Raw genomic sequence first — 12292 nt, 5'->3', positions numbered from 1 at the left:
TATATATATTCTCATTTATTTGTTGCTTCTCTATCATCTGACTAGACTGTAACTCCAGGGGAGTGGAGATTCACCCACAATGACTACTAACTCAAAAGTTACTGAATGAAGATACATTCTTTCTGGCTCAATAAAAAGGTCAAAAAGGACTTTACTAAGCAGAGTAAGACCTAGCAGAGGTATAACAGAAAAAGGACTACATGGCAATCATACAATTAACATTCCTGACTTGCTACTTGTGATATTGTCTTAGTTTCAGTTCCCCATCAGTAAAATGATATTTGCTCTAATTACTGGACTTGTGAAGGTCCAAGGAGATCATTCATTCATTCAAAAAGCCTATATATGTATATTATGATGTTAATATGAGAAGTGGTTAAATTTACTTATTCCACTGAAGCAAAATGAAGCATAATGACTACATTTTTCCAGGACACTGGTGTGTATAATCCAGTACCTAGCCCTACATCTTGATTAATCAGGTTTTACACAAAGCCTCAACAAATGGAAAAAAAGTTACAAGCAAAGAATGGTTCCAGCTCTAAACCATAAGTTATGGCCTCTGTGATCAAGACTGACTAACAGCATATCTATTCACCTACTCCCATGGAGAGGGACAGCTTTCTGGAGCTTAACTGTTAGAAGCAAAGAGCAAGTTCTGTGCACTGAACAATGATTACTTTTTATTTTTACTTTTTAGAGTAAGGCTCCTAAGTCGATATAATTACCATTCCATTTTCAATAAATTCAGGTATACCAACATAAGAAACACATGTCAAGACATAACTTTGGTGTCAAATACCATATGCTCCGGCTCACACACTGTTCACCTATCGGCCCCCAAAACTAAAATATGATCCAATGGCAGATCTGCCTGAAAGACGATTCACCTTTCACCGATCAAGCTTCATGTTCATCGCATTAATTGCTCGCGACAGAATACACCCTAAAAAAATGCCCCCCCCCCCATTCCTGGACTACTCTATCTTGCCTTTTCTTTTTTTTTTTTAACACTTTCTTTTTTTTTGAATTTTTGAATTTTATTTTATTCATTTTTTTATACAGCAGGTTCTTATTAGTCATCAATTTTATGCACATCAGTGTATACATGTCAATTCCAATCACCCAATTCATCACACCACCATCCCCCCCACGCCGCGGCTTTCTCCCCTTGGTGTCCATACGTTTGTTCTCTACGTCTGTGTCTCAACTTCTGCCCTGCAAACCGGTTTATCTGTACCATTTTTCTAGGCTCCACATATATGCGTTAATATACGATATTTGTTTTTCTCTTTCTGACTTACTATCTTGCCTTTTCGAGCAAGGCTTTCAGACATAAAAAGCCTCAGGAGTATTTCCAAACATTACCTCTTCTGAGAGGAACTACTCAAAGATCTGTAGTACTAAACATGTGTTTCTTGTACATTCTGCAGCCAGCTCTCACGTCTACTCTGAAAACACGAAAATCCGACTGTAGGTTAACCTAACAGAAACAAGAGCTACGTGATGTGAGACACTGTGTCACCTGGGCAAGTGTGATAACTGACACAACTTCCATGAGTCCGAGTTACTTTGAAGACAGCCCCTCTGGGAAGACAGCACACCCTTTTCTCTCTGCAGTCATTTCAACCTCGCAGAATACCTCAACTGCAAAGAGAACCCCGGGCCCACCCTTTTCCAGGGGCAGCGGGTAGAGGAGAAATCCAAGGAGCGCACAGAGGGTTTGGGAGTGGAGACCCCAGCAGAAGAGTCCGCTAAAGCAGGGGTCGCCTCAGACCAACCTGGACCCCTCTGGTGCGCCTCAGGCTTCTCAGAGCAAGCCCCGAAGGAGACACTGTGGGAGTCTAACCTGAGAGGCTGCGGGCGCTTGCTACCGAGGGAACAAGCTTAGTTGCCGAGAGTAGCCAAGGCATAACCGCCACGCTTGCGCTTCAGGAAGGAAACGCGGAAAACTGCTGAAGAAGCCGCGGCCGGTAGGGTTGAGTCGCCCGGAAACCAGGCCAGGTGTCCCTCCCCTTCCGGCCGGCGCTGCTCGCCGGGCTTTCCTCCCACAGGGGCGCAGAATGTTGACGTCACGCCCGGAGCTGCGACCGCCGCTCCGGCCGGAGGGCCATTTTGGCGTCATGACGTCGTGTTCCATTTAACAGCCACAATCACAGAATATTCTATTCTAAATGACTCCCCGCAGGGGCTTACAGCTCCCGCCTCCTTGAAAGCACCGGATAGGAGGTTGATCCATCTAGAGCACTAGTTCTGAGTGAAGATAAGAATGCGTGCATGGAGAGGCAGGCACCAGCACGAACAGCCACACTTCTAGAAGATTCTAGCCAGTGCGCAGCGCAGCGGTAGAGGAGTAGGAATGAACGGGCGAAGGACCCGGGGTCACGAGACCGTTGGGTGGGCGGAGCCAGTGGCCGGGGAGGTTCTAGTCTGTTCTGCCTGGCAGCAACCGCCCCCTTTACGCGGTCACGCTGCGCTAGCGCCCGGGCTTGGGATCGGGCCGCAGCCTCCGCCGCGCCCGCCGCCTCCTGCTGCCTCCCGCCGCCTCCTGCTGCCTCCCGCCGCCTCCTGCTGCCTCCCGCCGCCTCCGGACCATGGACCCCCGCAAAGTGAGCGAGCTTCGAGCCTTCGTGAAAATGTGCAAGCAGGACCCGAGCGTTCTGCACACCGAGGAAATGCGCTTCCTGAGGGAGTGGGTGGAGAGGTGAGACCCGCGCCTGAGGGCCGATGGGGGAGGGAACAGGGACAGCGGGAGGGGGAGCTGGGCCGAGCTGGGCCCGAGCTGGCGCGGGGCGGAGGAACCTGGAGCTCGGCGGCGAGTCTCGCTCCCTGGCGGCGACCTCGAGGGGCTAGTGGAGGATCGGGAAGCTTAGATGGTTCAGAGGCAGGGAAGGAAAAGGCAGAGCTGGGTCCCCTGCATTCTGAGGTCGCCAGGGGTGTGTCTTCGGCGACATACGGAGATGCAGATGGTTGCGGGCAGTAGGGCACCGTTAGGCGTGAGGGGGAGGGGTGAAAGCGGCAAGACTTCGCTTTCGCGTGGAGTTGTTTTTCTTGAAACCTCTGGTGTCCTGCTGAGGTGGCAGTGACACGAAGCAGCTCCTTTACGCACTGTGCCTTTAAAAAGTGGTGTGATAATGTGGAAGTTATTTAATAAGTTACAATAAAAGTGGTAGCTGTGTTTGATTACTTTTACAGTTATAGCGATTCTAAGTGCGTAGAATTATTTTGGGAATCGCTTATTGTACTTCCATAGTGGCAGTGCCATCACGCCAGACACTTTTAAAAAACTGATTTTTCAAGGACCCACATGTTAACACGATCTATTCTTGTTATCTTTAACTCCAGAGTACGGCGCTACGAGCGTGGAATTAATTGGACAGGCATTGTGCCAGATGCTAGCTAGGAAACAGTTTAAGTACAATCTATTTAGGGATACAGATGGATAAGTACAGAAATTCGTCTTGATATTTAGCATGTAATAGAGATTAGTATTCTGCGTATTGGAGGGGAACTTAAGGGAGAAAGGGAACTCTTCCCCGAGATGATTTTTTAGAGTCAGTACCTCTGGTGAGGAATTTAAGAGATGACATACAAATTGCATCTCACGGTGATAAATAGCGAGTAAAAAGGTGATAAATAGTGTAAAGCAATATGACTCCTAAAAGGTACTACCCTAAACATTGATTTGTTTATTTTAGTAATATTTTTATAGGGGAAGATGAACCAATGATTAGCCAACATTTGAAAGAATATTTCTTCCAGTGAGCTTGTTCTAACGAAGAAACTTAAGGTCAAATCTATCAACGTTGTCTGTGGTGGGATAGTAATTTTTTTCCTCTAAGAAGTTTCTCAGTCCTTTTTCCCCCCACCAGTTTTCTAGCTACTGTAAGATTTTTGCTCATGTTATTTATGTAAAATTATGAGAACGCTTACAATTAGTTACTGTAGTAGCTTAATAACAGTTGTTAACAGTTAATACCGTTTTGCAAATTCTGCTTTTTAACAGAAAAATTTTTAGGACTAGGAATTGAGGTCTAGATTTTAGTCGTTTTCTCTGTTGAGTAACTTGATCCAAAAGTGTCACTTAAGGTATTTGTATGCTTTTGTCCTCTTCTTATTTACTCATTGGAGAAAAGAGCCTACAATTAATAAGTTCTTAAAATTCCAGGTAAAGCGGACCGATACTGCAGGAAGAAATATCTGGCACCAAGAGTGAACATTATTTTGAGTGGATACAATGTTATGTTCCACTCCTAGAGAGGTAGAGAGAGGACACTGTGAAGAAAAAGTTAACTGCATCTGGAAACAGTGTTGTAACTTGTGCTAGAGCGATTGTGGCTGTGTAGAGAATTCTGATTTATGGTATGAAAATTCTGTCAAGTATTGTAGTCTCTGAAGTGTATCAGTTCCTCTCTTTTCTGTATTGGTATCAGTCTTCTTAAAGCAGTCCAAAGTTACAGGAGATAGATAGGGCTGAATGTGGAGACTTACAGGTCCAGTAATATTCCTAAACCTAATCCTACTTTTAGGGTTCCTCAAGTAGAAACCATCTCAGGTTTTCCTCTACTCCATACTAAATTAGTCATGGATATCCAGGCTTAGACATTGAAGAACAGTCCATTTGCTTATTTGCCATAATTTCTATTATTGTTTATAGCTTAAAATTTTATTTGGTTTTAAGAATATATAAGTTTAATAAATTGAACAAGAGAAATATGAAGAAAAAAATTTTGGCCCAATAGTCAGTGGGAATCAGGGAGACTACATTCTTTCCAAGAAATATGTTTTGGAATATTTTTGTTTTTCTAGGGGGAGAAGAATTTTCTGGTGCGATTTTCTCCTATATCACAACTTGGTCTACTTCGTATCTTGCAGTTACGTTTATCCTTTCATTTTATGGCAATTTAAGATCAAAGGGAGTATCTTTGTATTCTAGTCTCCAGCACAGTGCGTGCATGGCACATGGCTTTTCAGCAAATATTTTAAATTAAGTGAACAGGATGCATTTGTACCCTCAGTGAATTTAAAATATAGTACCCAGTTTTTTGTACATGTGTGTAAGTAAATATAGCACAGAGTAGGTTTAATGTTACCAAATTAAGAGAATTATGATTGAAGTCTTGTGTGGTCCCACATAAATGCCTATATTGGCAAAGTCCAGTTTGCAATTTTTGGCAGAGAACTATCTTGTTTTAAATCTTGGAAGCATAAAATGAAACTTTTGTACCTATAAATTGGTGTTACCTTCCAATAGTTAACTAGAATTTGGAATGTGAGAAACTCTAAATCTAGTTTATGAATAAACCCTCTTGGGTTTTCCTCCCAAGTTTTAAATTTTTTAATTTTTTGGAAACAGTATCTAGCTTGCAAACAAAATGCAAGTATAGTACAAGGAACTTTTTTCCTGAACTATTTCCAACACTGTGTCCCCAACACCATTTAGGGTGTGTTTTCTGCAAACAAGGACAGTCCTCTGCAGTAAGGCCATCAACTCAGGAAACTGATACTGATACATTAATAGTATCTAATCTTCAGAATTACATGTTGCACTTCGTTGTCATGTCTCTTTGTTCTGAAATAGTTCTTCAGTCTTTCACTGATTTTCATGACCTTGGCAATTTTGAATATTATGGGCCAGTTATTTTGTAGAATTTCCCTCAATTCGGGTTTGTCTGATATTTCCTTAGGATTAGATTTAGTTTAACACATTAGTTGGCAGGACTATCACCTCCCAAAGTTTTAACATAAATTACACTGTTAGGACTGTGTTTGGAGGTCACTCTAAATACATTTCTGGATGCTGCATTTTGAAACTTAGGAAAAACACAGTTTAGGAAGTCTGGTGCCTTCATTAAAATTTAACTGCAAAGAACTGGTATTTGATTACTGTGCTCTTTCAAAAAGTTTTTCGGTAGAATAGAATTTTAAAGAATTTTGTCCTGTTTGTATGCTTGTTCCCTATCATTAAACCATTTCACTTTGCTGAATTGCGTAGTTAGATGTTTTGGATTGTGTAATGATTTAATGATTGGCACATGGGAGCCATTCTTCCTTATCAAAGGTACTGAGTAACTGAAGATTTTTTTTGTTACTGTCACATTAAACAGAATGGGAAAGGTGCATGTTTTTCTTAATACAAGAAATTGCAAATTTTGTTTCTCATTACATTTGTTACTTTGCATTTATATTTTTACTTCATGTTGGCTTTATCAAAAGATACCATTGAGTGAATAGGCAAGCCACAGGGTGGGAGAAGACATTTGCAACTTGTATAACTGACAGAATGTGCATATTCGGAATATACAAAGAACACCTACAAACATGATAGACAACCTAATAGAAGGCTGGACAAGAGGTGAACTTTACAAAAAAGGCTTTTAAAATGGCCAGTCAGGGGCTTCCCTGGTGGCGCAGTGGTTGAGAATCTGCCTGCTAATGCAGGGGACACGGGTTCGAGCCCTGGTCTGGGAAGATCCCACATGCCGTGGAGCAACTAGGCCCGTGAGCCACAACTACGGAGCCTGCGCGTCTGGAGCCTGTGATCCACAACAAGAGAGGCCGCGATAGTGAGAGGCCCACGCACCACGATGAAGAGTAGCCCCCGCTTGCCGCAACTAGAGAAAGCCCTCGCACAGAAACGAAGACCCAACACAGCCAAAAATAAATAAATAAATAAATAAATTAATTAATTAATTTTAAAAAATGGCCAATGTATGAAAAGAGACTCAGATTACAATGAGATACCACTACACACCTGTTAAAAATGCTAAAAATTTAAAAGATGAACAATAGCTAAGTGTTGGCCAAGGTGTGGAACAGATGAATTCTCATACACTGGTAATAGATGTGTAAGTTGGTAAAAGAACTTTGGAAAACCAATATCTATTTAAATCCAGTATACTTATACCTTATGTCCAGAAATCCCACCCAACTGAAATCAATGTAAGCATGGCTCTGATAACTCTAGTTATAAAGAATCAACGCTTACAGGTGTTTTGGACTAGGTTCCTTTCTGTTTTCCAAGTTAACATATCTCTGTTTTACATAAAAGTTAATGGCCTCTTTTTTTTTTTTTTTAAGGCACATGTTAAGTCTTTGTGATCTCTAGCTCTCACTATTGTGGAGTGCTCTTAATCCACTGAACTTTTTAATCACTGGACTGTTGCATGTAGCCCATATGCTTCAGAGCCTGCCCCAGAAGGAGCATATAACACTAATTCTTCATGGTCTTATTTTTTCCTTATTTTTAAGTTATTTATGTATAACTCACTTAGTTGGCCTGGAGTATTTGGGAAAGAAGGGCTTGCAAGGTCAAGAAGAAATTCTAATGGGTGAAGTTTAGAGGTGATAAGGAGAAAATCTGCAGTGTGAGAGGCATATGAATATAACCAAGAAGAATCCTTGTAGGTACTAGTCAGAGGAAACAAGTGTTTTGAATCATTACACTGTGACTTCATAATGGTTATTTTATAAACTGCCTATTTGAATTTAACTGAGCTATTCTTACAAATGTCAAACTTTTGATTCAAAAATTCAAAGTTTTGGATTCAAGTATATCTACTGAATTCTAAATTAACAACTTGTACAAATGATTTTGTCATTGCGTGTTTCTCTGCCTCTTTTCCTTTTTCTCTGGGAATGGGCAGAGAAGCTATATAATTAAGTTTACTAGACTTATTGAGACAAGGAAAAGGTTGGATTTTTATTAACCAGTATCCTAAAAGTAAATAAATTTTTAAGCTGAAAAAAACTTATAATACTGAAGTATTCAAATGAGTTTACCCTTAAAGGTTTGAAAAGGTAACTATTTAAATATGTAACCTTTTACTCAGCATAAATAAATGTTGCTTGGCTTAGTGAATTTTAGTTTTCTAAACAAATATCTTTTTTTTCATCTTCCTCAAGCATGGGGGGTAAAATACCACCTGCTACTCATAAAACTAAATTGGAAGAAAATACCAAGGTAAGCTATGAATTTCATTTGTATGTTTAGTGATAAAGTACTATAAGGTTTCTTAGGGATGTTTCTCACCTTCTGCCCTCAAATTGCCATTCCTGATTTCCCCAAGAAATCACTTGGAAGTAAGACCTTTGTAAAATTTCTATTTGGACATCAAATCTCTGTAATCTGATATAACACTGAGAATGTGGGGTTGAATGTTCACTATATTGTATAAAGTAAGTGAGAGTAAGTGCTTGATGTATGTTATATGCATGACCTGTAAGTGGTAAGCTCTGTGACTGTGTGCATTTGTAGTCTTAATCTTTTTTTTTTTTTTTTTTTTTAAGCCACTCAGCGCTGCTTGTGGGATGTTAGTTCCCTGACCAGGGATTGAACCTGGGCCCACAGCAGTGAAAGTGCTGAGTTCTAACTACTGGACTGCCAGGGAATTCCCATTCATCATTTTTGTTTGTTTGTTTGTTTCTTAGCACGTAGCATAGTGTTTTTGTAGGTACTTTATTAATATTTGGAAAGTAAATGAAAAAACAGCCCAAATTAGTTACTCTCAATTTTTTCTGCCCTACCACCTGAGGGATATTTCTGAGTGTGGTTCATGGAGTTGCTTTAGCATATTTGCCAAAAAGGTGTGTACAAACAGGAGGAGGTTGCTGGTATCTAAAGTTTAGAGATGGAGGTGGGGGAAGATGTACTCTTAATGCTCCCTTGGGACTTCCCTGGTGGCGCAGTGGTTGAGAACCTGCCTGCGAATGCAGGGGACACAGGTTTAAGCCCTGGTCTGGGAAGATCCCACATGCTGCGGAGCAGCTAAGCCCGCGAGCCACAACTGCTGAGCCTGTGTGCCACAGCTACTGAAGCCCACGCACCTAGAGCCCGAGCTCTGCAACAAGAGAAACCACCACAATGAGAAGCCCATGCACTGCGACAAAGAGCAGCCCCCGCTCGCGCCACAACTAGAGAAAAGCCCGTGCACAACAAAGAAGAAGACCCAATGCAGCCGAAAATAAATAATTAATTAATTTTTTAAAAAAAAGAATGCTCCTGTTGGAATTTCTTTTTCCCCTATTTTCTGCCTTCGTGTCTAAAAGGTTTTTTTCCTGAGAGTCTTCTGACTAGCTGTCTTAAATTGATAAGAAAATTTGTTGTTTTATTATTTAGCATATCTTTGAACAGTGAAATGAGAGAAGTTAAGTAAAAGCTTCAGAAGTAGTAATTCTTTTTTTTGGTGAGTCATTTGTCAGAGTTTGGTAGATTCTGAGCCCTAGGTAAGATACTTTGCCATGTGATAAACGTGTGAAGACAAAATTGTATTAACTTACATCTCTGCTAAAAAATTTTTATTTTGCGAAAGTAGTAATGTGTTTGACTATGGAGAGTTGTGGACTACAGTGCCTGTTAAGGGTGTTACATAATATGGTATATCCACTTTATTAGCTTCCTAAAATCCAAAATTTTAAAAATTCTAAAACTCATTTTCTAAATGGTTTGGATGAGGGACTGGACCTATACTTAATTTAATTTTATTTATTTATTTATTTTTATTTATTTATTTTTTTGGCTCTGTTGGGTCTTCATCGCTATGCGCGGGCTTTCTCTAATTGCGGCGAGTGGAGGCTACTCTTCTTTGCAGTGCGTGGGCTTCTCATTGCAGTGGCTTCTCTTTGTTGCGGAGCATGGGCTCTAGGCGCTTGGACTCAGTTGCGGCACGTGGGCCCTACAGCACGCGGGCTTCAGTGTTGTGGCACATGGGCTCAGTAGTTGCAGCGCATGGGCTCTAGAACGCAGGCTCAGTAGTTGTGGCACATGGGCTTAGTTGCTCCACTGCATGTGGGGTCTTCCCGGACCAGGGATCGAACCTGTGTCCCCAGCATTGGCAGGCGGATTCTTAACCGCTGTGCCACCAGGGAAGTCCCTTTAATTTAACAAGAGAAATAAAAATAGAAAACAAAAGCTAGTTTACCAAAACAAAACAAGAAAGAGCATCAACAACTGAAATACAGTGTATCTGAATAGTTTATACATAAATCGGTATAAATTAATAGCATATATGTTGGGTGTGTTATTAAATGCTGATAGCATTGTTTGCCTTCCTTTTGCTAGGAAGAAAAAACAGATAGTAAGAAGGCAGAGGAAAACATAAAGACAGACGAACCATCAAGTGAGGAGAGTGATCTAGGTGAGGAGATGGTAGTTTGTATTTGATAATCTCATGATATGGTCCTATGTTGATTTTTACTAAATTGACTAAATCAGTGCTATCTAATAGAAGTATAACATGAGCTACATATGAAATTTAAAATTTTCTAGTAACCACGTTTTAAAAATTTAAAGCAGTTGAAATTAATTCAAATAATATATTTTAAACAATATGTAAAATGTTAACATTTCAGCATGTAATCAATATGGGGAAATTATTAATGAGCTGTTTTCCTTTTTTCATACTAGGTCTTCAAATCCAGAGTATTTATAGCATATCTCAATGCAGATGTTATATTTTTAATGGAAATACTTGATCAGTATTCAGACTTCATGAAATTTGTATTTGAATAAGTTGGGTCGGATACCCAGGTTTTTCTAGACATATGTAAAAGTTTTCCAATAACTGAATCAAGTACCAAAAAATTATTTTCCTTTAGTACCTGCATCTGTGTTAATAAAACTGGTTCAGTTTAGAAGAACTGATGTCTATGCCATGGGCTTGGGGTTTTATTTGTTTGGTTTGGTTTTTTTAGACTGCAAACTGACAAATTTCTTCATAAATTTGGAGGTCCTTTGAGACTATAAATATATACCCCAGTTATTAATTGGGCAGTCTCTTAATTCACAGAACCTATCTAAAAGCTAAAAAAAAAAATACTCATTTTTCAAATTTTGAGTCCGTTGATCTTTGGTATGTTAGAAGGGGTTTGTTGTTTGGGGGCTTAATCAGATCTTTTACTTTTTGTAAAATTTTTTTAATCTTACAGTTTTCTAACAATTACCATGAATATTTTTTTAAAAATTAACTCCATCTAAAAGCATTTTGTGCAGCAATCGAGCTGTTTTATAATTAGAAAAAGTTACAAGCTCAGTTCCTGTTAAAAATTGATTAAAAATTTTTTGTTGGATGTTAATTCTGATTTCAGGTAGCCAATTTTAATTTCATTCTTTTTTGACCGTTGAGAGGAAACTGCTTTTATCAAGTTTACTCTTTGCTAAAAATGTCTCCTAATGTTTATTGTTTAAAACATTTTTTGATATATAACAGTTATTTTGTTTTGTTTATACAGTTGTCCATCATGAAGTTTGCAGCATAGCTCTTTCTAGTGCTATCTTTGGGGGTCAATTCTGTACAAGTAGTATACCTTTAGTTTAAAATTTATCCATACTATGTTTTCAAAGGCAGAAAATGGTAAAATTAAATATTTTATCATGATTTACATCAGAGTATCACTATAACTTGTGCTATCTGCATAAAATATTTTTTTAAAAAACATTATAGTATATTGGTGTGTAGAACACAGTATTTCAACTGAATCAGTTTGTTGACACTGACTAAATCAGTATGTCTGTGTAATATGTAATAGAAATAGAAACTATGCACTTGCCAGAGTACCTACTACAATGTGATAATAAATACCTTACATTATGTGACTGTTAAGATGAAATATAGTTTTACCAAAACAATAAGATTGTGTTTAACAGGGAAATATTTTACAGTGTACCAGTTTAAATAAAATTAACGAAGTAAAATATTTAATCTAGAGTAAAATGTTCAGTTCATCAGTTGCACTAGCCAAGGTTAATTAATTTTTAATAGCCTCATGTGGCTAGTGGCTACTATATTGGATAGCACAGGTCTTATTTTCATTTTCTTAACTTCGACAGAAATTGACAATGAAGGTGTGATTGAACCAGACACTGATGCCCCTCAAGAAATGGGAGATGAAAATGTAGAGGTAAGTTCAATGGCTTATTTTCTGCTTGCTGCCAGCAGTGTGAAAGCCTACCTACTGTAATAATTTTATGACATATCTCTTCTAGGAAAAGCACAAGTTGAATCTTTCTCTGACTTAAGGCATCTAGGAAAGCATTTTATTATTTAAAATATTTGTGAAAATGCCCTTTATTTTTAATCATGCTCTCTAACAATCTCTGGAATACTTGTCTTCTGTTTACCTATTTCACTTTGCATCTGGTTGGACTGCTCTTGAGACTATAGAGTTCATCTAACATTTATTTCTACAAGTGGAATTGTCTGTTAATGGGATATCTATCACCAGTTTTCTAAAATGGTTGTGTCCCAACAAAAGATATTGCCCTCAAGGTGGTGAAAATCAGTTCTTGGAAGGG

The 12292-nt window shown here is 39.2% G+C and overlaps 2 protein-coding genes across 2 annotated transcripts in view; one reads left to right on the top strand and one right to left on the bottom strand.

The window, feature by feature from the left end:
* Positions 1–1984, bottom strand: part of XPNPEP3 (X-prolyl aminopeptidase 3) — a 58621-nt gene extending 56637 nt beyond the window's left edge. Inside the window, exon 1 of the mRNA XM_036864810.1 lies at positions 1850–1984. Coding sequence (XP_036720705.1) covers positions 1850–1913 — 64 coding nt within the window. The 5' untranslated portion in view covers positions 1914–1984. The remainder of the gene's footprint in view (positions 1–1849) is intronic.
* Positions 1985–2437: 453 nt separating this feature from the next.
* The window catches only part of ST13 (ST13 Hsp70 interacting protein), a 29691-nt gene continuing 19836 nt past the window's right edge, over positions 2438–12292 (top strand). Inside the window, exons 1-4 of the mRNA XM_036864811.1 lie at positions 2438–2704; positions 7906–7963; positions 10061–10136; positions 11828–11898. Coding sequence (XP_036720706.1) covers positions 2595–2704; positions 7906–7963; positions 10061–10136; positions 11828–11898 — 315 coding nt within the window. The 5' untranslated portion in view covers positions 2438–2594. The remainder of the gene's footprint in view (positions 2705–7905; positions 7964–10060; positions 10137–11827; positions 11899–12292) is intronic.

The sequence above is a fragment of the Balaenoptera musculus genome, chromosome 10, assembly GCF_009873245.2.
Source record: "Balaenoptera musculus isolate JJ_BM4_2016_0621 chromosome 10, mBalMus1.pri.v3, whole genome shotgun sequence".
NCBI classification, from domain to species: domain Eukaryota; kingdom Metazoa; phylum Chordata; class Mammalia; order Artiodactyla; family Balaenopteridae; genus Balaenoptera; species Balaenoptera musculus.
The sequence above is the reverse complement of the archived record's forward strand: the minus strand, read 5'-3'. Positions and strand labels throughout refer to the sequence as shown.